The sequence below is a fragment of the Pipistrellus hanaki genome (assembly GCF_964339955.1).
Source record: "Pipistrellus hanaki genome assembly, chromosome: 19".
NCBI lineage: Eukaryota > Metazoa > Chordata > Mammalia > Chiroptera > Vespertilionidae > Pipistrellus > Pipistrellus hanaki.
Genome location: NC_140521.1, coordinates 21924871 through 21949638, shown reverse-complemented (window position 1 = coordinate 21949638; position 24768 = coordinate 21924871). Strand labels below are relative to the sequence as shown.

The 24768-nt window shown below is 55.4% G+C and overlaps 1 protein-coding gene across 3 annotated transcripts in view; it reads right to left on the bottom strand.

The window, feature by feature from the left end:
* Positions 1-206: 206 nt before the first annotated feature.
* BICDL1 (BICD family like cargo adaptor 1) overlaps positions 207-24768 on the bottom strand; it is a 92407-nt gene continuing 67845 nt past the window's right edge. Inside the window, exons 5-11 of one of the 3 annotated variants that reach the window (XR_014793548.1) lie at positions 17721-17900; positions 17002-17220; positions 16034-16177; positions 11007-11137; positions 4381-4501; positions 3703-3811; positions 1640-1776 (exon numbers count right to left, since the gene is read on the bottom strand). Coding sequence is in view for 2 of the 3 variants with exons in the window: in XM_084868300.1 (XP_084724426.1) it covers positions 1615-1776; positions 4381-4501; positions 11007-11137; positions 16034-16177; positions 17002-17220; positions 17721-17900 (957 nt within the window). In the remaining variant the exon portion in view is untranslated. Of the gene's footprint in view, positions 1777-3702; positions 3812-4380; positions 4502-11006; positions 11138-16033; positions 16178-17001; positions 17221-17720; positions 17901-24768 lie in introns of all 3 variants that reach the window. The other 2 variants (XM_084868300.1, XM_084868301.1) reach the window with 2 other exon arrangements.

Genomic DNA, 24768 nt, shown 5'->3' with positions numbered 1-24768 from the left:
TGCCAGGGGACGCGCCCGTTTACTGCCTCGCGTCCGGAAGGATGCAGCGGAGCTTCGCCTGCGTGACTTCACTCGGGCTTGAAGTTTCTGCCAAGCTGGAGGGCCTGCCCGTGGCTGGGCAACGGCAGCTTCACGGGCAGGGTGCCCAGCCGGGGTGGGCGTGGAGCAGCGCCTTCGGCCACTGCTCCCAAAACAGCCGTCACCCACAGGGCGCCTCCGCCCTCCGGGAGGCGCCCCGTCTGGCTGAACGCCCTGGTTGGGCCCCTGGGTACGAGGTGACCTCCCAGGTGCGCTGGGGGCTATTCCTGCCTCTTCAGGCCAGCGGAGGTCCTGAAAGGCAAGTTGTGTTCTAACACCCCCTCTGGGCACCAATGACCAGGCAGGAAGCTCTGTAGAAATTCAATTTATTCTTAGACTATTTTCAAAAGAAGCAGTGGTGTGCTGTTTTTCTAAAAATATGCCTTTATAGATTTATATATAATATGTATATTATAAAATCCATACATGTATTTACATGATTGCTACATACAAAAGTACAGCACTGTGGTATGTACATATCTATAGATACATTCTTTCCACTCATCCCTGCTGGGCTGCTCCCACGTGAGGCAGCTCAGGCGGGCGCAGCCGGAGCCTCGGGGAGAGGGCCGCAGGGAAGGGCGTGCTGCTGAGGGAGCCGCAGGTGGCAGGACGCATCCCTCCGCAGGCCCGGTGGGCAGTATCTGGAGGCGTCACCCGGGGTGACAGTGCTGCCCTTGAGGTGGAGGTGGCTGCAGAGCCTTCTGGGGCCATTCTGTGTCCTAGACTTGCTTGGCTGAACCAAGAACTTGGATAGGTGAGGGGAGTGGGAGGCTGGGAGGCGGGGACCCCTCCCAGCCGTGGCCCAGGAAGGGGGGAGGGCTGGATGGCTAAAGCCTGAGAGGCCCTGTGAGAAGACCGCAGAGGGGAAGGCCTGCACTGGCGCAGCCGGGGAGGGAGAGCGGTGGCGCCAGGGGGCAGGCTGTCTTCCTCTGGGCTCGGGATGGCCTCGGCCAAGCCTCTGCAGAGCCCACTGTGGCCGAGAGCACAAGAACAGCCATCGGGCCCCATAGGCCGGGTCTCCTGGCAGAGGTGCTCCTGGCGGAGGTGCATGCACATGGGGGAGGGGCCGCCCCCCTTACTCCCTGGGCCGGGCTTGGGGAGGAAGGAGGCTCAGGCCTGGGCGTGGTGCCCTGCAGGCTCGGCCCCCACGGGTGGGCACGCAGCGCAGCCTCCTGAGGATGCAGAGGGCCTGTTTCTCCCGTTCCCCAGATCCCACAGGGAGGGCAGCAGCCAGGGGTTGGGTGTGGGAGCCACTGAGGGGTGGGCCGCTCTGGGCAGCCTGAGCCCTGCTCAACAGCAGCGGATCCTAGGGAAGCCCAGGCTGGGCTGGGCCGTGGGGACAGGCTCCTGCCTGTCCCTCCACCAAGGGCGGCCTCAGAGGCCGGCAGGCCCTCCTGGAGGAATGGCTGGTGCGGGCAGGCAGTGCCCCCTGGAGCCCGGCAGGGGAGCCCCTGCCCGTGAACGCCTGCACTGGGCCTCACCCGCACCGTCGCCTCCAGGCCCCCCGTCCTCGCTGGCCTGACTCCTCCCAACTCAAATTTTCCTGAAGAATGAGAAGAGCCGTTTGCCTTCAGCGGTGCTGGGCTCGACCCCACGCCCTGCGCCACGGGCCCTGGAGAGGGCGACAGCAGGCCCGCTCCGCTCCTTCAGGTGCGTGTCCATCAGCTGCCGGTCAATGACCCTGTGCATGTCATCCTGCAGAGGGCAGAGCGGAGGGCTGAGCAGGGCAGAGTCCCGACGTGGGGTGGGCAGGGAGGGGTGGGCAGGGAGGGGACACGTCTGAGGGACCGAAGGACAGGAGATGAGGATGAGGATGAGGATGATGAGGGAGGAGATGAGTGAGGGGCTGCCCCAACCAAGAAAGCAGGTGGAGATCCCGGGACACACGAGCCAGGCGCCTCCTCCACAGGCTACCCCTCGGCTGACCCCAGACTGCCCAGAGCGCCTGCAGCTGGCACTTCCTGTCTGTCCCCACGCTGTCCCGGCTCTCTGCCCTGCCTCCTGGGACCTCTGAGGCTGGGTGGGTGCCTGCCCCTGCTGGCAACCTCAGCTTGCCAGCTCTCAGCCCAGTGCTGGCTTCTGCCCCTTTCCCCTTCCAATTACCACCGGCCTGAGCGACACACCGGCAACTGCACGTGACCAGGACAGACTCCCTGGTGCCTCCCTCGCCTGCCACCAACCACAGGCACGGCCCCTTCCTGCGCGGCTCCCGTCGCCGCCTCAGGGCTCGTCTTCTCACCAGGCCCCGTCCTCAGCCTCCTTCCTGGGGAGCACCTTCCCCTCCCAATGGGGTCCCGCTGCCTAGAAAATGCCCCTCACCCGCCTCCACCTCACAGAACGGCAGCTCTGACCTCTGAGGAGCCTCTGGACGCAGCTCCACTCTGTTCTGTGCGAGACTCCTTTGACAAGGCACTCTGCCGCCCGCACAGCGGGAACACTGCCGGCTTAGAGATCTGGGGACCCTGTCTAGGTCCCAGCAGCAGGAAACGAGCATCTTGAACGCTGCAGGCCCTGGGAAAAGCCTGAGCCTTGGGCTCCCCCTGGCCTGCTCCCCAAGGTCAGGGCAACCACTCACTTGAGCGCAGAAGGGGGCTGCGGGCCCCTCCCTGAGCAGCTCGTCCATCACCTCCTGCCCTCCCCCGAGCTCTCCCAGCGGAGTCACCGATGTCTGCTGGTGTCCGTGAGAAGCAGACTTCTTAGCCGTCACCAGGCGGCCGCCCGCTGGGGAGGAGCTCTTCCCTCTGACCACATCCTGTTCTCGCTCCTCCCATCCCGACGGGTATGCCTCACACTCATCCTTCCTGCACCCCCCTCCTCCGCTCAGAAACAGGAGACCTGCTCCCTCCTTGCAGCCCTGTCCGTGTCTGACCCACAGCACGGGCCCTGCCCCGAGGCCGGGCTCCACAGAGCCCGCGTGGTTCAGTGCAGCACCAGGACGGCACAGCCCTTTCCACGCTGCCAGTGTTTGTGCGGGCACATCGCACACCGCATTTTTATGCTTATGTCACTTTAGAACAGTGTTTCCCAAACTTCTCTCATGATGAGAATCACCTGGTGGAGTTGTTAAAACACAGATTCCTGAATCCCAACTAAGAAGTGCTAAACTAGAATTTTTGAGAACATATAGGTAAAATTGCATACCCAACTTAGTGCTCTGTATATAACATCTGTCTTAGAGCACTAGTTAAGTATACAATTTTACCTATATGTTTCCAAAAATTCTAGTTTAGCACTTCTTAGTTGGGATTCAGGAATCTGTGTTTTAACAACTCCACCAGGTGATTCTCATCATGAGAGAAGTTTGGGAAACACTGCTTTAGAACATCGTACACACACACACACACACACGCCTAAATAAGCTGCTTGTAATCCCACACCTGCCGTTACTTCTGTGGGCAAAGCAACCCGTTTGTGAGGAGGTGCCACCGAGAAACCAGGGCCGGCCTGTCGGCACCGGGCCACAGGCTGCCCCGCGCACGGACGTGGTGATGACGGGAGGAGAGCATGGCGCACAGGACGGAGATGACGCCGGATCCGGCACAGACGGTGGGCCACGAGGTGCGATGGGGACGGATGTTCATGGCAGAGGGGCGGGCGGGTGGGATGAGAGCGCAATCTCACCTCAAAGGCAGGAGGGGTGTACAACTAAAGCTGTTGATACGGGAACTGAGAAAGGCCACTAGATCAGAAACCAAAGGAGCCAGATAGTAAAAAGCCCTGAGGAAGCGAACTGTAGCCGGGAGAGAAGAGAAAAGAACAGGACGTGAGCCGGGCCCCGCTCGGCGTGGAGGGAGGGTCAGCGGGGCGCGGGGCTCCCCTGGGAAGGTCACCGTGTCTAACGAATGGCCACACCCGTGTTCTGAATGGTCCGAACTGTCCTACCCCGGCCGGGCCGCCGTTAGCCAAGAGCCAGTGCAGCCCTGGCCCCGAGGAGAGCCTGTCGGGCTGAGGGGTGGGCCCCAGAGGGACGCACTAGCTCACTGTCCCGGCTCACACGGGCACAGGGCTCTCCCGCAGAAGGAAGCTGGCCTTGGAGAAGGGAAGGGCAGCAGCTGCAGCGGCCTCAGGGCTGTGTGCGTGCAGGCACCGGGCTTCCCGGGCCCTCCACCTCCACCGCGGTTTCTCTCCAGCCAATGGAACTCAGCTGCGGAGGCCCCTGTGCCCAGCCTGGAGGTGGCCGCAGCCCCAGGCAGCACAGCCTGGGCCCGCTGCTCCCGAGAGCGTCCTCGGCCAGCACCCAACTCCGTACACGCTGCCCGCACTCACAGCTTCCCGGAGCCCCGTCCTCCCCGCCCTTACCTGCCAAGCCTCCAGCTGCTGGGAGAGGTTTAGTTTCTGCTGAATGGCGTCCAGCAGCTGGCTGTTCAGAGACATCATGTCCATCTTGCACTTGGCGAGTTCCAGCTCCACAGCGTTCTTCCTGGAACAGACAAGCCGTGAGCGTGAGCGCCGGGTGTCGGGGTGGCTGGTTCTTTACCACCCGGTGAGGCAACGGGCTCTGACCCTAACCTCGTAACGGACAGTAACTGATGTGCCTTTGGAAGGCTGGGCAGCTTGCAGCATGCTTCCCCATACTGTTCTCAGTTCTCCTAACCAACCCGCAGGGGAGGGATCATCTGTCATCCCATCTCACAGGCAAGAAGCAAAGGCCTCACCCAGCCCTGGAGAGCTGCTGATCCTTCTCCCAAAGGCCAGTCTCTGTGAGCGGTCCCCCCATTTTCCTAAGGGATCTAAGAGGTATGTGTGCAAAGGTGGCCACAAAGGGGCCATCACAGGAGCCGACAAGGAGGGCCTGGTGGTAAGTTACTCACCATGTATGTGGACCTGGGGGCGGAAAGCACCAGAAAACAAGGGCGGATATACTTGCTTCGGAAAAGAAAAGGTGCCTGTGTGTATACAAGGTCGCAGGCAGAAATGTCTACTATCTCTGGATGATGATTGTTGACGGGTAAACGCTCACACACTTTGGCATTTTAATTGTGAAGTGTTTACGCACATTACTTTGCAAACACTGCCCAACACTGCTAAATTCTGGCTCAAGGCAAAACAATATTAATGGGGAGCAGGAGGGGGATGGGAATAAAAATGCTGGAGGCTGAAGGGGCCGCCTCTGCAGAGGCGGCACTGGTTGCCTTGCTGTCAAAACGAGCATCTCTTAGCCCTTGTTTTCATCCCTTTTGCATTCGACACTAGAAGACTGGCAAGTGTCCTCCTTGCACAGGGCCAGCGACCCACGGACCACAACCAGAGGACCCGCCTGCAGAGGCCGCCCAGCTCCGGCCTCAGGAGCGCACCGGGCTAAGCGCGGCTGGAAGGCGGGGCGGTTGGGGTAAAGCACTCAGGCCACCGCCATGACCGCCACTTCCACACTGGCCTCCAGGCCACCTCCCCTGACACCCCACCGCCTCAGACAGGGCCCCGCCCGCCCTTCCTGGAGAAGCCGCTCAGGACAGCCAGGGGTTGCCGCTGCAATGAGGCTGCAGAGAGCGGAGCCTGTCCAATGGGCGCCGGCGTCTCAGACAGCGCAGCGCCGTCACGCCCGCCGCGATTGGCCAGCGGCACAGGCGGAACTCCTCCTGGAGCCGGTTGCCAGGGACGCCCAGCCTGTCAGAGAGGCTCCCCAGCGCCCCGCCCGCGGCCGCCTCTGGAGTTGCGGGCGTCCCCCGGCAGGTGGCGCCAGAGCAGCCGGGAGACCCGGAATGTGCTGAGTAACGCTGCAGCGGAGGGAAGGCCGAGCTGGAGGAGGGTCTTCTTCCTGGAATGCGCCAGGAGCGAGGGCCCCCCTCCACACCGGCCTCTGCTGCACACCAGGGCATCCGGGTGCTTGTCCTTCGTGAGGATAGAAGGCAAAAAAACTTAAAAAATAATAGGATACATATTAGAAAAATAACAGAAAACTAAGAAATGGAGATGATGAAAGTGAATGAAAACAGAAAGGTGGGGAGTGGGTGAGGGTGTGAGAAGGGGAAGGTGTGGGGAATTTTATTTTATTTTACTTTTTAAAATATTTTATTGATTTTTTACAGAGAGGAAGGGAGAGAGATAGAGAGCTAGAAACGTCGATGAGAGAGAAACATCAACCAACCAGCTGCCTCTTGCACACAAGTCACGGGGGATGTGCCTGCAACCAAGCATGCCCTTGACCGGAATTGAACCCGGGACCTTACAGTCCGCAGGCCGACGCTCTACCACTGAGCCAAACTGGTTTCGGCGGTGTGGGGAATTTTAAAGTCAGAAATTTAAATTTACCCCAACTGCCCCGCCACCTTCCGGCCAAACCAGAAAGCAAAACTGCAGAAACCACTAACCCATATGCCGACCAGAGATCTTAAAAGGAATATTTTAAGGGGCTAGAATTCATTTAAATGAAAACACTAGTAACAGACTCCTTTTTGTTTTTATAAACTAGAATGCTAGCCCTAGAGTTTTGTTTGCTTTTAGTGAGGGCCCTTCGCCAGCGAGGAGATAAATTAGGGAATGCCTTAGGATGCGGGCGGCCCAGGAAAAGGGATGCCTACAGACAACCTGACCCCAGCCCGGTGACCCCGGACCAATCCGAGGGCTGAGAATGCGGGCCTTCACTCTCTCCTCCTCTGGAACACTTCGTGGGTTTCTGCCTCGCTGGGTTCCCAACCCACACACTTTAACCCCCTTGAATAATAGATCATGTAATTTTAGCCAAAAATCTCCAGACTCTCTTTGAGTTCACTGGACAACATATAGGTTGTGAGCCTCACTGAGAGTAAAATTCCTAAATGAATCCACCAGATAGGAAAAAGAGATGCAAAGGTAAAACTGAGAAATGGAGGAGAAACCAAGATGGCGGCACAGGGTAGACACCTGAATGCAGCCTACCACAACAAATTTGAATTTAGAACTGGAAAACAGGGGAAACATCACCCTGCAGCGCCGGACGGCTGGCTGAGAGGAGGCTCTACCATCTGGGAAGGAGAGAGAAGGCACACTGAACCTCAGGAACTGCGAAGGTTTGGAGAACTGTGCGTGCGAAAAGGCAGCCGCCTGACTTTGCTGCCGGCTTGCTTGCGGAGCGAGTGGGCCGAGTTCGGAGAGGGCCGGCCGAGTTCGCTGCTGGCTCACTCCCGGCACACGGAGAAGGCGGACAGCGTGGCTGGCTTTCTTGTTTGGGAGGAAAACAGAACCACCCTATTGCTTTGATAGACAGCCCCAGACAGGGAAAGGCCAGACTGTCAGGAAGAGGGCAGAGATCTCTCCGAGGTGTGTGAAGCCAGCGGCCATTACTGCGGGACTCAGAAACCAGACCCTCATAGGGAGGGGCTGAATAAAGCTTGTCTGCACCACCCGAGACTCTGCCTCATCCAAGCAGAGCACAGAAGCCCTTCCAGTGGCCAGCTTTCTCGTTTGCTGTGAATAGGACTTTCCTAGGGAGGGACAGACAGGAATCCAAAGCTTGTCTGCGCCTATACCAAAGAGGTGCGCGCGCCTGCAACCAATCTTACGGGATTCACCAAAGCTTGGCTGTGCCACCCCGAGACTCCGCCCCATCCAAGCGGAATACAGAAACCCTCCTAGCTGAGACACTTCTGATGCTCATAGCCAATTGGCTTGGAGATCAACGCTTCCCAGTGATACCAACAACAAGCAAGGCTTAACAACAAGACTGCACACACAGCCCACAACGACTGTCCACCTCAGGTAACTGTCCACCTCAGGTAACTGGGAGGCTAACCCACTGAACCATATAGGACACCTTAGCACACAAAGCCACCCTACCAATTCAGGGAAGCTGTGAAAATGCTGAGACAAGGAAACAGATCACAAACAAAAGAAATGGGAGGACAAGAAGTGACTGGATATAGAGTTCAAAACCACGCTTATAAGGTTTTTCAAGAATTTCCTAGAAAAGGGTTTAGACTGAGAGCATAAGAAATAATTTAGGCCCTGGGTGGTATGGCTCAGTGGATAGAGCGTTGGTCCTCATCGAAGGGTCCCAGATGCTATTTAGGTCAAGGGCATGTATTTTGATTGCAACCTCCATCCCTAGCCCTGGTTGGGGCGTGTGCAGGAGGCAACCAATTGATGTGTTTCTATCACATCGATGCTTTTGTCTCTTCCCCTCCCTTTCACTCTCTCTTAAAAAAAAAAAAAAAATCAATGGAAAAATATCCTTGGGTGAGGATTAATAACAAAATTTAACACAAGATGGGGAATAGGTAAATATGTGTTTTGTTTATGTACTTGCAAGTTTTTTGAATGTAAGGGAATGCATTTATACCTTTTCTTCTCAGCTCAAGAAAACCCACATTAAAAAGCTAGTTTCCTGGAAATACAGCAGACAGAGAAAGATGTTAAATGACACTCTGAGGATGCAATCACACTCAGAATGTAAACTCTGAAACAACCCAGTTTCTTCAATGAATAAATGCAGGATTTAAAAAAAGGAGGGGTTCCATCTGTAACTTCGAAATGCGACAACAAAATAGATCACAAACGAAAGAAATGGAGGACAAAAAGCGTCTGGATATAGAGTTCAAATCTATGCTTATAAGGTTTTTCAAGAATTTCCTAGAAAAGATGGATAAGACCTATGAGGATATGAAAAGAGATCAACTAGAATTAATAAGGAGTCATCAAGAAATGACAAGGGATCAACAAGAAATAAAGAAGACATTGTCTGAAATAAAAAATATTTTACAGAGTCCTAAAAACAGAAGGGAAGATCACAAGAATCAAGTCAAAGATTTGGAACATAAAGAGCCAGAAGACACTCCTCCACAGAAGCTAGAAGGCAAGAGAATCCAGAAAATTGAAGATAATGTAAGAAACCTCTGGGACAACTTCAAGCGAACCAACACCAGAATTATGGGGGTCCCAGAAGATGAGAGAGAGCAAGATATCGAAAACATACCAAAAGAAATAGTGACAGAAAACTTCTCCCACCTGATGAAAGAATTAGACTTACAAGTCCAGGAAGCGCACAGAGCTCCAAACAAAAGGAATCCAAAGAGGACCACACCAAGACACATCATAATTAAAATTCCAAGAGCAAAAGACAAAGAGAGAATATTAAAAGCAAGAGCAAAGAAGGTAGTTACCTATAAAGGAGCACCTATACGATTGTCAGCTGACTTCTCAACAGAAACCATGCAGGCCAGAAGGGAATGGCAAGAAATATTCAAGGTGATGAATAGTAAGAACCTTCAGCCAAAGATAATCTATCCAGCAAAGCTATCACTCAGAATCGAAGGTCAGATAAAGAGCTTCACTAATAAAAAAAAGCTAAAGGAGTTCATCACCACCAAACCAGAATTATATGAATTGCTGGAGGGGGTTCTTTCAGAAGAGAAAGTAAACAAAGATAAAAATTATGAACAACAAATATGTAACTATCAACAAGTGAATCTAAAAACCAAGGAAATTAAAAAAAAAATCTGATGAACAATAGTAACTGTTGAATATAATAGAATCAGAGGTATGGAAGGGGAGTGAACTGACGATTCTTGGGGAAAAGGGGAGAGGGGGATGTGGGAAGAGACTGAACATAAACTGTGCACCTATGGATGAGGACAATGGGGAGTTGGGAAAGGGCAGAGGGTGGGGTGGGAACCTGGTGGAGGAGAGTAATGGTGGGGGGGGGAAAAAGGAACATTTGTAATAATATGAACAATAAAAACTTAAAAAAAAAAAAAAGTTATTGCCATAAAAAAAAAAAAAGTGAACTGTAAGACTTTCCAAAAAAAAAAAAAATAAATAAAATAAATACATAAATAAAAATAAAAAAAGGAGGGGAAGACTTGGGGACAGATCAAGTACAGAGAGCCTTCGGAGTCTGAGTCTCATCAATTACAAAAAGATTTTTGGGACAACAGGGAAAATCTGAACCCCGGATACTAGATGACATAAGACATTACTGTAAGTTTTAAGTGTGAGAACTGTACTGTGGGTTGTGTTTTACAGAAAGGGCCTTTTCCTGGTAGAGATCCATACTGAAGGGTTTACAGATGAGCCGACAGGATGAGCTGTGATTTTCTTCAACAACCTCCAGAGGCGGTGGGCGAGGAAGGGGTGTCAGACACTAGCCTCATGCTGATCAGTGTGGAAGCTGAGGGAGGGCAAGAAGGGATCCATCTTTTCTACGTCTGTGTATGCTTGAAAATGTCCATAAAAGAAGTTAAAAAAACAAAACAAAAACCCACCCCAAAATAAAAATGTTCAGGTAGATATTCATATATATAAAGCCTAAGCGACCGTCCAACTGCTCCACCGGAAGCTATGATGCACACTGACCACCAGGGGGCAGACACTCAGCGCACAGGCATGGAAACATGGAACAGACAGATGAATCTCAGAGGGAAGGGGGAGGAGGGAGGAAGGGAAGAGATTAAACAAAAATCTTACATGCACACCAGAGGCTCGGTGCATGTGGGGTCCCTTGGCCTGGCCTGCAGGGATGGGGCTGAAACCGGCCTGGTGCACAGGTTCATGCACTGGTGGGACTCCTTGGCCTGCAGGGATCAGGTCAAATCTGTACACCGAGCCTCCAACATTCCCCGAGGGGTCCCGGATTGTGAGAGGTCACAGGCCAGGCTGAGGAACCGCACCGGTGCACGAATCTGTGCACCGGGCCTCGAGTACATTTATAATGAATCGGAAGGCTCCCTCAGATGTAAGTGGGGGGAAAACAGCACATGTAGAGCATCACCCATTGATGCTATTCAAAGGTCCACGGCAACTACACTGCACCGAACAGGAGAGAGGCCTGCAGACAAGGCCCACCCAGCTGTCAGCAGCAGCGTCTGCCTGGAGGGAGGAATGGGTTTGGGGTGAGGGGGAGCAGGGAAACTCGCTCTCTCACGTTCCTCTTCCTCTGAGGGGTGTTAACGGTGAACATGGAGCCCCAGGCACGCTCCCTGTGACGCGTGGAGGAAGGAGCCGCGCTCACTCACTTGGCGATGGCCTCGTCCCGGTCGCGGACAGCCTTCTGGAGCTGCTCCTTCGGCTCCCTGTCCTCAGACGTCACTCTGAGTCGGTCTCTCTCCTCCTTGAGTGCAGTCATCTCCACACTCAGCAGAGTCACCTGCAGGGGAGCCAAACAGGTGGGTGTGATGATGCCGCCGCTGCCGGCTGGGGGTCTCCCTCTGAGAGGGAGAGGAGCGGGAGCCTCCGGGCAGTGCGGGGCCTGGGTGCCAGGCAGCTGGTCTCTGCCCGCTGCCCCGGGGAGGCCCGTCTCGGAGAAAGGAGGCCACCTCCTCGGCAAGGGCCAGTGGCCCTGGAGCAGCCGTGGGGCCAGATCCCCTCCGCCCATGGCCCACCGCACCACCTCCTCTATTCCAGGGCGATCCCAGGAACGAATGGAGGAAGCTACACACGCACCAGGCTTGGAAACACACTGTTTTTGGAAGAAACTCAACAAGGAGCACTGTCAGCCCAGGACCTGGCCGGCGAGAGCCTGGGACCTGGTCCCACTTTGGATAGCACCCTGCCTGGCCTGGCGTCTCCACCTTCACGCTGCCCCCGTCACAGTGCAGGCAATTCCAACGCCGAAGGGATGTTACCGCCTCCCCCTTCAGACCCGCCACCCTTCCCGGCCCGGGGCCTCAGCGGACACCACAGCCGGCCTCCGCGGGCGAGCCCCGGCACACTGAGCGCCGATGGCAGGAAGCACGTCCCAGCTGTCTGCACCTCAGAGCCCGACTCTGTGATGCCTAACCCCCCGGGGCTGTGCAGTGAGTGGGAGCGGCCAGCTGTGACTTCTCTGGCTAGCTATCACCCCAGCTCCCTCCCTGTTCAGGGTGTTCCAGGCATGTCCTCCACACTGGGGGGTCCAAAGGGGAGAGACGTGTCTTTTCCGAGGCCCCTGGGGGTGAGCCCCAGCCTTGCCTGTCAAGCGCCCCCCCCCCCCCCCCCGCACTGCCTCAGGGCCTGGCCGTGTTGCACGAACAGTAGGCTGTGCACTTCCCACTGCTCCTTCCTGTTCCGGAGCTCAGCTCTCCAGCCTCCCTGTGGCTCTGGAAGAGGTCAGGTGTCATGCCCCCGCCTTCTCTTCCTGCCTCGGTGAAGGTCTGCCACAGACAGCCTGCCGGGCGGAGCCTAGGACGGCTCTGTGGAATGACTGGAGGGCTGGGCCCTTCTCACAGGTGACAGGATCCGGCCACGGCCGGAGGCCTCCTCCCTCTGGTTCAACATCACTCGTTCTTTTGACTGTTTCCAAGGGAGGCTCCCTCCACACAGGCCTGCTCCTCCCTTTGGGTTACTCCCTGGCTCTTCGCGGCCCGGGGCCCACCATCCCCCAGAATGAGGCTGAGCCAAGGCCCGGGACTGAGGGTCAGGATGGAGTTTCCCTGCAGACCCCCGGACTGCCCAGTGAGACACCGGCCGGGAAGAGGAGCACAGGGCGGTCACCAGGGCAACGGGTTTTGTTCTCTCGGCTGCCTGGTAAGGAATGTCAGGCCCTGGTGCTTGTGAGGTGGGGACAGCAGTGAGCAGGGTGAGCAGCCTTAGGGCAGAACAGGCTGGGGCACCTGCAGAGGCAGGACATGCATGAGCGGCTCACCCCACAGAGGCAGGACACACATGTGCGGCTCACCCACCCTGCAGAGGCAGGACACACATGTGCGGCTCACCCCACAGAGGCAGGACACACATGTGTGGCTCACCCCGCAGAGGCAGGACACGCATGAGCGGCTCACCCCGCAGAGGCAGGACACACATGTGCGGCTCACCCACCCTGCAGAGGCAGGACACACATGTGCGGCTCACCCCGCAGAGGCAGGACACGCATGAGCGGCTCACCCCGCAGAGGCAGGACACGCATGTGCGGCTCACCCCGCAGAGGCAGGACACACATGTGCGGCTCACCCACCCTGCAGAGGCAGGACACACATGTGCGGCTCACCCCGCAGAGGCAGGACACACATGTGCGGCTCACCCCGCAGAGGCAGGACACGCATGTGCGGCTCACCCCACAGAGGCAGGACACACATGTGTGGCTCACCCCGCAGAGGCAGGACACGCATGTGCGGCTCATCCCGCTCGATGCAGACAGGGCAGTGGGCAAAAAGCCCAGCCTTGCCCTACTTAGCCAGACCTGCGCTTGGCAACCAGGAACCAGGCCCCCGAAAGCAGCCGCAGAGACAGCCAGGCACCCGGAGACCCTGGAGCCCGGCGTGAGCTCGGCCAGCGGGGCAGCCAGGCGCTCCTCGCCGAGTGAGCAGCAGACGAAGTGCGTGCCGGGCAGGCAGTCTGGCATTCGATGGGCTCCAGATGAACCCAGCGAGAACTTCACCGGTTTCAGGAAGGAAGAGGGAGAAAGACAGGAACATCAGTGATGAGAGTCACTGATCGGCTACCTCCTGCGCGGCCCCTACCGGCACCGAGCCCGCAACCCAGGCAAGTGCCCTGACTGGGAATCGCACTGTGAGCTCCTGGTTCACAGGTCAATGCTCAACCCTTGGGCTGTGCTGGCCGAGCTCAACAAGAACTTTCTGCCTTGGCCTGGAAAACCTGGTCAAGACAGAGACCACCAGCTCTGCCTCAGAAGTGACAGGGACTCACCCTTTCTGAGTACACCTACTTTTTAAAAAAAATATATTTTATTGATTTTTCACAGAGAGGAAGGGAAAGGGATAGAGAACCAGAAACATTGATGAGAGAGACACATCGACCAGCTGCCTCCTGCACACCCCCCATCAGGGATGTGCTCCCAACCAATGTACATGCCCTTGACCGGAATTGAACCTGGGACCTTTCAGTCCGCAGGCTGACGCTCTATCCACTGTGCCAAACTGGTTTCGGCCCTACTTTCCATAAAAATCAAGAATACAGGTATTTCCCACCATCAAGCTGTTGTGAGGATCAAATGGATGAGTGACATCAGCATCCCGCACGGTGCCTGCCGCCTGGTTGTAAGCTCTGCACCCTTCTCCTCCCCCTCCCCCACCCCATCCTCCACCTCTCCCCCCGCGCCCCCACGGGCAGCTTGCTGATGGTGGTCCTCAGGACTGGTCTGGCTTTTTACACGACAGGGTCCAGCACCCCCAGCCCACCTTTCCCAAATAAGGCGGCCGTCCTCGAGACGGAATAGCATCGGAGAAAACACCGGGAAGCTGAGTATCCAGGGCTGTTTGCCTTTCACTGGACAGTTCTGTGACCACCACTGCGCTAGGAGCTTTGGGAGAAGACAAAAGGGACATCAGACCTCGAGCTGGTCTGCGTGGGGCCGAGGGACCGTGGAGATGGGAGGTTACCGAGGGCATGAAACCCGACCAGGACCCGAGGCTGAGGAAGGCGGAGCCTGGGCGGGTGTCAGGGAGAGTCCTCCGGCGGAGAAGGGGAAGCTGGACACACACACACACACACACACACACACACACACACACACACACACGACGACAGGGACCCAGCGCCGGTCAGAGCCCGCAGGCCTGGCCAGAGCGCAGGGCTGGCGCGTGGGTCCCAGCCGGGCACAGACCGAATCAGCCCGTGAACATAGACACGGGAGGAACAGCACACCGATGTTTCTCTCTGTGTCTCAAATCAGTAAGTTAAAGAGAAAAAAGTTCCTCGTCAGACTCCCAGCAACCTAGCCATGCTCATGCTTCTGAATGGGCCGACGCCCTCCGGGGTTTCTCAGAATTGGGTGGGACTCCCCAATTCTGAGAAGCAACAAAACGAAACAAAATAAAACAAAAGACAGCCGAGATCAAAGCACGGACAAGCACTGGCAGAAACATAAATGAGCTTGAAGTGAACACAGCCTGCGTGTGTCCCAGAACTTTCGGGTCACCTTCTCCTGCTCTCCAGGTTTCAAAGGCCCGTCCCCTGCCTGGCCCCCAGGACTGGGTGTCGTGGGCCGCCCAGACCCACTCCCACACTCGGCCTGGAACAGGCTTTCAATAGCCTCTGTCCTGTCCTGTGTCAACCCCCACCCCGCTTCAGGAGAGCGCTAGGAATCTAAGGGGCGCGGCCCACAGAAAGACGAGCTTATTTCCAGTCGGTCTTTAAAGGTAGAAAGACGGACTGAAGCGAAAGCCAGGCTGCAGTTCCCTCTCATCTGCCCGGGGGGGGGGGGGGGGGGGGGGGGGGGGGGGGAGCAGGCGGGCAGGGAGGGGCGACTAGCTTTGGACAAGGAGAGGGGGGCAGGCTGGGTGGGGGCGGGGTTTAACAGGCTGCCTGCCTGGTGTCCCCCCACATGGGACAGAACCTCCACGCCTGGCCCTGGTCACTAGGAAGCCCGTTTATCGCCCGGGACACGCTGGAAGCTCCTTCCCGGAGGCTGGCTCCCGAGGCCGTTAACCCTTCGGGTCACGCCGAAACCGGTTTGGCTCAGTGGATAGAGCGTCGGTCTGTGGACTGAAAGGTCCTGGGTTCGATTCTGGTCAAGGGCATGTACATTGGTTGCGGGCACGTCCCTAATAGGGGGTGTGCAGGAGGCAGCTGGTCGATGTTTCTCTCTCATCAATATTTCTAACTCTCTATCCCTCTCCCTTCCTCTCTGTAAAAAAATCAATAAAATATATATTAAAAACAAAAAAACAAAAACCCTCCGGGTCAGAATGCAGGTGTCCCTCTCGGGAGACAGGAAAGCCATCACCGCCAGTGGGAAGGAGCAGGGCGTGCAGCCTCAGTGCTTCCAAAGCCGAGGGGATGCACCCACAGAGGCGGCTGTGAAGACCAATCCTTGGTTTCAAACTTCCTGCTCAAAAGCTGCTGGAAACCCCGGGGCCTGAGCTGTGGCCGCCACTGAAGACACAGAACCACATGCCCCGGCTCTGCAGAGGCAGCGTGGCCGGAGGGCCGCAGGGTCAGCTGTTCTCCTCCCTGACCGTGACTGTGGGCTGAACCCGGGACTGGCTTCTTTCCTCGAAGACGCCACCTCACCTCACCCTCAGCCCCTGCCCTCGGGGGAGCGGGCACAGGGAGAGCCCTGCTCCGCGGGACACGGGGAGGCACCGGGCCGCGGACGGGTGCTCACCTGACTGTGGAGTTGCTGCAGCTCTTCTAGGCTTTGCCTCAGTTTACCCCTCTCTCCCTCCATGAGTTCCCTCAGGGCTCTCGAATCCTCACTGGTCTGCCTTATCTGTTCTTCTAAGGAGTCATCCTCAATTCTCCGGGAGCTCTGATGGCAAGACAGAGCCAGCCAGCCAGGGAGGCGGTGAGGGGGAGGCGGTCAGTGGGAGACGGAGGAGAGAGGGCAGCGTGGTGAGGGTGGAGGGGAGTGATGGCAGAGAAAGAGAAAGAGCAGGAGGTGGGACGGAGAGCAGGAAGGAGAGAGGAGAGACAAAGGAAGGAGGAAGATTAGAGGAGAGAGACTCTTGCTCAGTTTCATCAGCAGGCCGCAGCTAGACATGGACCTCTGTGTGCCAGGCTCCAGGGACGGTGGCGTGGCGTAAACAGCCCACGTCCCTCCAGCCACGGCCCAGTCTCTGATTGCAACCCGTCCCACAAGTCCCCACAGCTCGGGTGGCTCAGGGCGGCCAGCCTCCCGTCTTCCTTCACAGCCCCTCCATGACCCCGAGCAGAAACCGCCCCCCAGAGCGCGGGAGGGCAGAGGCGGCAGCAGGCGGTCAGAGCCTGGGACTGCCCCTCCTCCAGAGGAGCCGCATCTGGGCTTCCGAAGGCCCTGCTGTCCATCGTCTCAACCCCGTCACCCTCAGACGCACTCCGCAGAGGTTCCGGACCTTTCCCGTGTGCCTGTGCAGAGCTGACCCCCCACCCCCAATGGGCTGCAGAGAAGTGACCTGAGTGTTTGCCTGGATCCAAAGCCCCGATTTCAAAGCTTCCACGGGAAGCCCTGCACCTGAGCCCAGGGCTGCGCCCACGACCTGGAGAGAGGGTCCAGAGCCTCCGCGCCCTGGCTCTCAGCCCCGACTCGCCCGCCCGGCGCTCACACCCACCGGCCAGGCCCTCCAGGGAGGGCACCCCCGCTCCGCCGGCTCTTACCGGGGGCTCCGTGCCGTCCACGATGCTCTGGATCAGCCTCTTGAGCTCGCTGAGGGCCGTGCGCAGGCTGCCGGCCGGCACGTCCTTGGCGGACGAGGTTTCCGAAGACTCGTCCATCGAGGAGTCTGTGGAGACGGCCGAGTCGGCGCTGTCGTTGCCTCGAAGGTGGGAGCAGAGGTAGCGGACCTGGCAGTAGGCCTCCCAGAGCTGCAGTCTCAGCTGCCCGGTGGGAGAATCACCCTGATTACGGGCTCGGGGGGGTTCCGCCCCCGCCCCCCACCCGCCCCTCTTTTCCTATGTGCACCCAGGTGTCTAAGCTCCTGTTCTCGCAGAATGTTCTTAAAATCATCTGTTCCAGAAGTATGGACAGTGATATGGGCCCGGGACATCTACACAGAATCCCTTTCTTCTGTTCCCTGCCCTCTAGCCCCTCCCATTCGCCACATAAAGCACTTGGTTCTTTAGGCGGCTGCTCTGGGGGGAGGAGTGGTTATGAGAAACAGCCCGGTGGGCGAGCACGGAGGACTGGGACCCTGTGGGTAAGAGGTGAGGCTAACGACGAGTGAACAAGCATTTCTACCAGGCTCTGGCGACTCGCACCGGCTCCCGCTGAGGCAGCGGCACAGGGCAGAGGGGGACGGCGGGGCTCCCAAAGTCAGGGCCCGCCCAGGGTCCCCCGGGAACCCCCGTGCCCCAGGGGCAGGGGTGGGGAGCAGCACCTGCTCTCTCTCCTGCTCCAGCTCCTCGGCCTCCATGCTCTGCTCGATCTCGGACAGGAGGGACGTGCTGGTGGCTGTCGAGCTCTGCAGGCTCCTCTCCTCCGTGAGCTCCTCCACCTTCCCCTGCAGCTGCCGGCAGGAGAGCCGCACCTCCTGCAGCTCCAGCTGGCTCTGGTGCAGCTTCGGGGGACAGCAAGGCGAGGCTGGTCAGGCCCGGGTTGCGGGAGCCCAGCCGGAACCGGACCGAGCTTCTACCTCCAGCCCCCAATGCACAGACAAACGCATTCGGAGGAGAAGCACGCTGGGTTACCCCAGAGGGACAGCCAGCGACACTCAGATTTGGGGGGTCCCACAGGACAAGCAGCGCAGTTTCTCCCACAGATAAATTTCAATAAAAGAGAGGGGGAAAAAAAAAGAAGATAAAGGTAGAGAGATTTAAGAGACACCAACCAGGGTCAGCCTACTTTAATTTGTACCCGGATTCAAATGGAAAACGTACAAAGCAATTAGGATTTTGTAAGACAATTGAAAATTTGAACCCTGACTGGATATTTGATATTAAGAAAATACTGCTATTTTTTTTTTTTTTTTTTTTAGGTATAATAGTCCTGTGGTTATATTTTCCAGGTTCTTATCATGTAGAGGCATTTGTTATTTACAGGTGAAATCATAAAAATTCTGGGATTTACTTTAAAACAATACAGGAGAGGAGCAAGTGGACGTATGGAAGACTGGGTAGGGGTCGCTGACTGGTAGAACATGGGGCATCGTTACACTGTTCTGTTTCTGAGTGTACCTGTAACTCCCCACAATAAAAAATTAAACACAGTTTGGCTCAGTGGACAGAGCCTCGGCCTGCGGACTGAAGGGTCCTAGGTTCAATTCCAGCCAAGGGCACATGCCCAGGTTGTGGGCTCGATCCCCAATAGGGGGCGTGCAGGAGGCAGCCGATCAATGATTCTCTCTCATCATTGATGTTTCTATCTCTCTATCTCTCCCTTCCTCTCTGAAACCAATAAAGAAATGTATTTAAAAAAATTAAACACTTACACATACATAAAGGTAAAATACCAAAGCATGGCTAAGACAAATAAGCAGGAAAATAATATCACGTGTTGAGGAAGACGTGGAGCTGCTGGGACTCGTAGCTGGTGGGGTGGAAGATGGACTTTGGAAACCCATTTGGCTGTTTCTAATGAGTGAGATACACACCTGTGGATATTTTTTCCCAGCCATTTTTTTAGAGAGAGAGGAGAGAAAGGAGGGGGGGGGAGAGAGAAACGTCAATGTGAGAGAGAGACACATCCACTGGCTGCCTCCTGCACCAGGTACATGCCCTTGACAGGAATCAAACCCATGACCCTTAGGTGTATGGGCCGAGGCTCTAACCACTTAGCACCACCGGCCAGGAAAGCAGTTCTACTCTTAAACAAGATGTTCACAGCACATTATTCTTGAGAGTCACAAATGGGAAACCATCCACATGCGAGGAAAAATAGAATGGCTATAGTCACGTGCTGCAATATTATCCTGCAGCAAACGAAGCATACACCACTACTACATGCCACAACACGGATGAGTTTCATAGACATAAGGCTGGGCAAAAGCCAGGCATAAAACAATTCATAACAATGATTCCACTTATAGAAAGTGCCCACAGGAGAAACCAAGATGGCGGCATAGGTAAACACCTGAACTTGCTGCCTCGCAAAACCACTTCAAAACTACAACTAAAAGACAAAACGGACATCATCCAGAACCACAGGAAGGCTGGCTGAGTGGAAATTCTACAACTAGAAGGAAAGAGAAAAGCACGCTGAGACTCAGAGGAGGGGTGGAAGTGCAGAAGTGAAGTGCAGAGGTACGGAGGCGCTCCATTGGGAGGGAGACACAAGCTCCCCACTGCTCTGAACTCCAGCTCCAGGCGGGACTCTGGGGACCCAGACTCTGGGGAGAAACTGGGCTGTTAGGCATTGGAATTCGAGGGCAGCTCTCTCTCAGGGGTGCTTGCAGCAATCACTGCTCCTGCATGATGCCATGGAACACTACCCGGGAACCTCTTCCAGGCAGGGCTGATGGTCAACCATTGCTGTTTGCTCCACCCAGGTGATTCCCTGAGACCCGCCCCACCCAATTTGTGCACAGAGGCTTTCACTTATGAATGGCCTGGCCCTTTGAAATCTGGAACCTAACAACTGCAGCTGGGTCAAAGAGCCCCAGAGCCTCCAAAAGAATCGACAGCAGCTTGCACTGCTTTATAGCTGGGCCTCACCTTCCCAAACAAAGAGAAGGAATCTGCAGATCTCTCTGTAGCTCCTGCTAGGTGGCCTCTTTCCTTGGAGATCCAAGAGCCAATGTACCCAGTGGTCAGAGAGAGACCATCCAGACTATAACTCTTCAGATCCATAAGAGACTATCACTCAGGTGGAAGACTCTGACGGCAAATGATCCTCACAGCCAATTGGCTTGGAGATCAATTCCTCCCAGTGATACCAATAACAATCAAGGCTTAACTACAACAAGGCTGTGCACCCAGCCCACAAAGGGGAGCACTAAGAGTGTCCACCTCAGATAATTAGGGAGGCTGAGCCAGTGGGCCCTATAGGACACTTAGCACACAAAGCCACACTATCAACACAGGGAAGCAGCAAAAATGCAGAGACAAAGAAACAGGTCACAAATGAAAGAAATGGAGGAAAGCAAACTACTGGATTTAGAGTTCAAAACCATGGTTATAAGGTTACTCAAGAATCTTCTAGAAACCAGCAATAAATTTAGTGAGACCCTCGAGGATATGAAAAAGGACCAACTAGAAATTAAGCATACACTGACTAAAATAAAGAATAACATACAGAGATCCAACAGCAGACTAGAGCAGTGGTAGGCAAACTGCGGCTCACAAGCCACATGCTGCTCACAAGCTGCGGTTTGCCGCTCTGTTGACTAATGATTTTTAAATCAAGTCAAAGATTTGAAATACAAAGAAGCAAAAAACACCCAACTGGAAAAGCAAAAAGAATCCAAAAATACGAAGATAGTGTAAGGAGCCTCTGGGACAACTTCAAGCGTACCAACATCCGAATTATGGGGGTGCCAGAAGAAGAGAGAGCAAGATATTGAAAATCTATTAGAAGAAATGACATAAAACTTCCCCTACCTGGTGAAAGAAATAGACTTACAAGTCCAGGAAGCACAGAGAACCCCAAACAAAAGGAATCCAAAGAGGACCACACCAAGACACATCATAATTAAAATGCGAAGGACAAAAGACAGAGAGAATCTTACAAGCAGCAAGAGAAAAACAATTTGTTACCTACAAGGGAGTACCCATATGAGTGTCAGCTGATTTCTCAACAGAAACTATGCAGGCCAGATGGGAGTGGCAAGAAATATTCAAAGTGATGAATAGCAAGAACCTATAACCAAGATTACTTTACCCAGCAAAGTTATCAGAATTGAAGGTCAGATAAAGAGCTTCACAGATAAGAAAAAGCTAAAGGAATTAATCACTGCCAAACCAGTATTATATGAAATGCTGAAAGGTATTCTTTAAGAATAAGAGGAGGAAGAAGAAAAAGGTAAAGACAAAAACTATGAACAACAAAGTGACAACAAATACATATCTATTAACAAGTGAACCTAAAAGTCAAGTGAATAAAAAGTCTGATGAACAGAATAAACTGGTGAATGAAATAGGATCAGGGACATAGAAAGGGATTGGACTGACAATTCTTGGGGGAAAGGGGTGTGAGGGGTGCAGGAAGAGACTGGACAAAAATCATACACCTATGGACGAGGACAGTGGTGGGGAGGGGGTAAGGGCAGAGGGTGGGGTGGGAACCGGGTAGAGGGAAGCTATGGGGGGAAAAAAGAGGAACAACTGTAATAATCTAAACAATAAATATTAGTAAAATAAATAAATAAAACTGGTACTGTCCCATATAAAAACTAAAAAAAAGAAAAGAGCCGAAGCAGGTTTGGCTCAGTGGAAGAGCGTTGGCCTGGGGACTGAAGGGTCCTGGGTTCGATTCCAGTCAAGGGCATGTACATTGGTTGCGGGCACATCCCCAGTGGGGGGTGTGCAGGAGGCAGCTGGTCGGTGTTTCTCTCTCATCGACGTTTCTAACTCTCAATTCCTCTCTGTGAAAATCAATAAAATATATTAAAAAAAAAAAGAAGAAAAAAAAGAAAAAAAAGGAAGTGCCCACAGCTCACGAGGTATAAGAAAGCCGGAACAGAGAGTTATTTTTGAGGAAGTGGCAGGGAATTTATTGCCTGGGAGGGAGTCGTGTGGGTGCTGATCAGCAACTGTATAGAGCTGGGTGGTGGTCACACAGGGGTACATACTTGTACACAATCACTGGGCTGTGCTCTTATGTGTATACACGGACACTGTATTTCAGTGAAGAAGTTAGGGCTGTCTGCCAAGGCCCCAGGGGGGTTGTGGAGGAACACCTGGGTAGTAACACCCAGCGTCTCCAAACCCACGGGAAGCAGCGTCTGCCTTGTGTGTCAGACGCGGGTTTACGGACACAGCCCTGGTCCCGGGGGGAGGGGAGTCCCCTGCACCGGGGCTCAGAGAAGGAGAGTGATGGGGTAGAGGGGGGACAGCAATGCAGGGGCCACGGCTTATGGCCCAGGGCTCCATCCCTCTCTCTCTTTGCTATGACATCCCCCATTTCTCTGCGGCCCCTTCCCTGAGGATCCAAACAGGCCACTGCTCCCTGGTGCCGTTACTGCTGCCGAACGTAAGGGTAGACTCCGCGTGACTGTGCACGCCGTACTCACACCAGCTCGCCCGTCACACGTGCTTCTAGCAGAGACCTTAACCGCAGCACCGAATCCATCGCTAAGCGCTGTGCACATGTGCACACATTACACCTGCACAGGAACAATGTCTCCCACTCTTCTCTCTCCCCTGCTCTTGAACTTGTAGTCTGCCCCTCAGCGCCCCTCTCCCCCCCAACATATTGGTGTGAGAAAGAACTTCCTGGGATTTAAATGTAACTAACTCATCCTCTTATAAAGCAGCACTTCGGCTCCTGGCTGGGTGGCTCGGTGGGTCCCAATCCTGCCCTGCGCCAACAGGCGGTGGGTCTGATTCCTGGTCCGGACACACACCTTGGTTGCAGGTTTAATCCCTGGTTGGGGTGCACATGGGAGGCAACTGATGGATGTTTCTCTGTCCTCCCTCCCCCTCTAAAAACCAATGACTGTGTCTTCAGGTGAGGAATAAGAAAAGAGCAGACACCACTGTCTTTTTTCTAGTTGGGCTTGTGGCTCCAACAGAGATGCGGAGGGTGCCGGCAGCAACTCAGAACTCTGCAGCTCTCACAAATGGAGCACGCTGCGGGGGGGTGGGGAGGGGGTGGGGGGGGGTAGGGGGGGCAGCCCCCTTGCGGGGCCTGCAGCCAGCCCTTTAGGTGCCCCGACGGCCCCCCTCTACCAGCCGGGACCGGGAACAGTGGGCTGCTGGCACTGGGGCTCTGGATGCGCCTTGACTAGAAGTTTGGAACCTGGGGGCGCAGAGCATGAGACAGGCATTGGCAAGCTGACTCTGCCTGGCTCCCGTGGATCAGCAATACCCGCCGGACCAGTGGGCATTCCTCCAGCCCCAGTTCTGAGGAAACTCAGAGACAAGAAATGAGGGTTAAAAAACACAAAGTAAAAAAGACATTCCTAGGAAGCGCTTGGCACGACTGCAGACGGCATCCTAAATTGGCAGAGAGCTTCCCAATTATTTCCCAGACAGCTCCGCGCAGCCCTCGGCAGGGGGCGTGCAGCACAGACCGGGACGAGTGCTTCTGCACGGGACGGAATTAGTCCAATTACTCATGCACCCGCAGAAGCACTTAATTAGTTATAACAGCCAGGCGCAGAACCCCGGGGCGGGGCTGCCGCTCTGGCCGGCGACCGATCCGCCGCCGACGCAGAGAAAAACGCACGAACCGATCGGCGACGAGTCTGTTACGTATGAGAACCCTCTACCATGGGAACTGTCATCCTTTACACAACGGAGAGGACACTGAATGCGTTTATATGTATGAACAAGGAAGCCGCCAAACGCCTGTGTTCCTGCAGTGTGACACGTCCGAGCTCTCGACAGTCACGCCCCGCACGCCAGCAGCTGCGGGTCCTCCCCTCCCCTAACACCGGGAACGGAGAGGGGGGAAATGGAGAGGGGGGTGAAGAACTTTGCCAAATCGCCTCTTTCTGGGTTGCCCCCAGCGGGGCCGTGCTCTCTGCGGGGGAAGCCCGCCCGCTGCGCACATCTGTACGGCGCCCAGCTGGCTGTGAGCGGGCAGCCACAGGGCCCTTAAAGGGACAACCGCCTTTACTGGACATCACGAGTTTAGCTTCATTTTAAAAAATTATTGGACCCTCAGTAAGTAGTACTTTTTATCCCTATTCACAGCCCGGAAAAAGAAACTGTGAGTTGATTTGATCAGTGGTTTGACAGTAGGACCCCCAGGACACAGTGAGCCAGATCGAAGGCGGGGGCAGGGGCGGGGGACGAGGGGGAGGCCAAGACCGGCTGTGGCTGGCCTCCCTCTCGTTCCCTGAGGAAAGGGGTTAACACCGTGGATGATACACAGCCCAAGGCCACGAGCTCTACATTTCACAAACCCGATTTTAGAGCATTCAACTACCGTCAGAGCGAGCTGGATCTTCGTTTATCCTACGGGCCGCGTCGGCAGCAGAAAGGGTTTTCTGGAGGACACCGGTCATTGGCAGCAGCGGAAGGAGCTTCATGCCAACCAAAGAACAGGAATCACAAAGAGCTGGGAAAACGAGGTTCCTCCCATAGACGCAGACTTTCCAGCTCAGAGTGGGAAGTGCCCGACTGGCTGTAGGTCCTGGGCGAATGCCCTCTCGCTCTAAGGAAGCCTGAGCAGCTGACAGCGATGTACCCGTGGGGAGGGCGTGAATGTGGGGGGACGTGGGACTCGGAGAATAGCCAGTCCACTGTGCCGGCCAGGTAAGGGATGGCCCATACTAGCTGGCTGTTCCCGCAGCCAGGCATGCTGGCTCCCAGCATGCCCTAGGT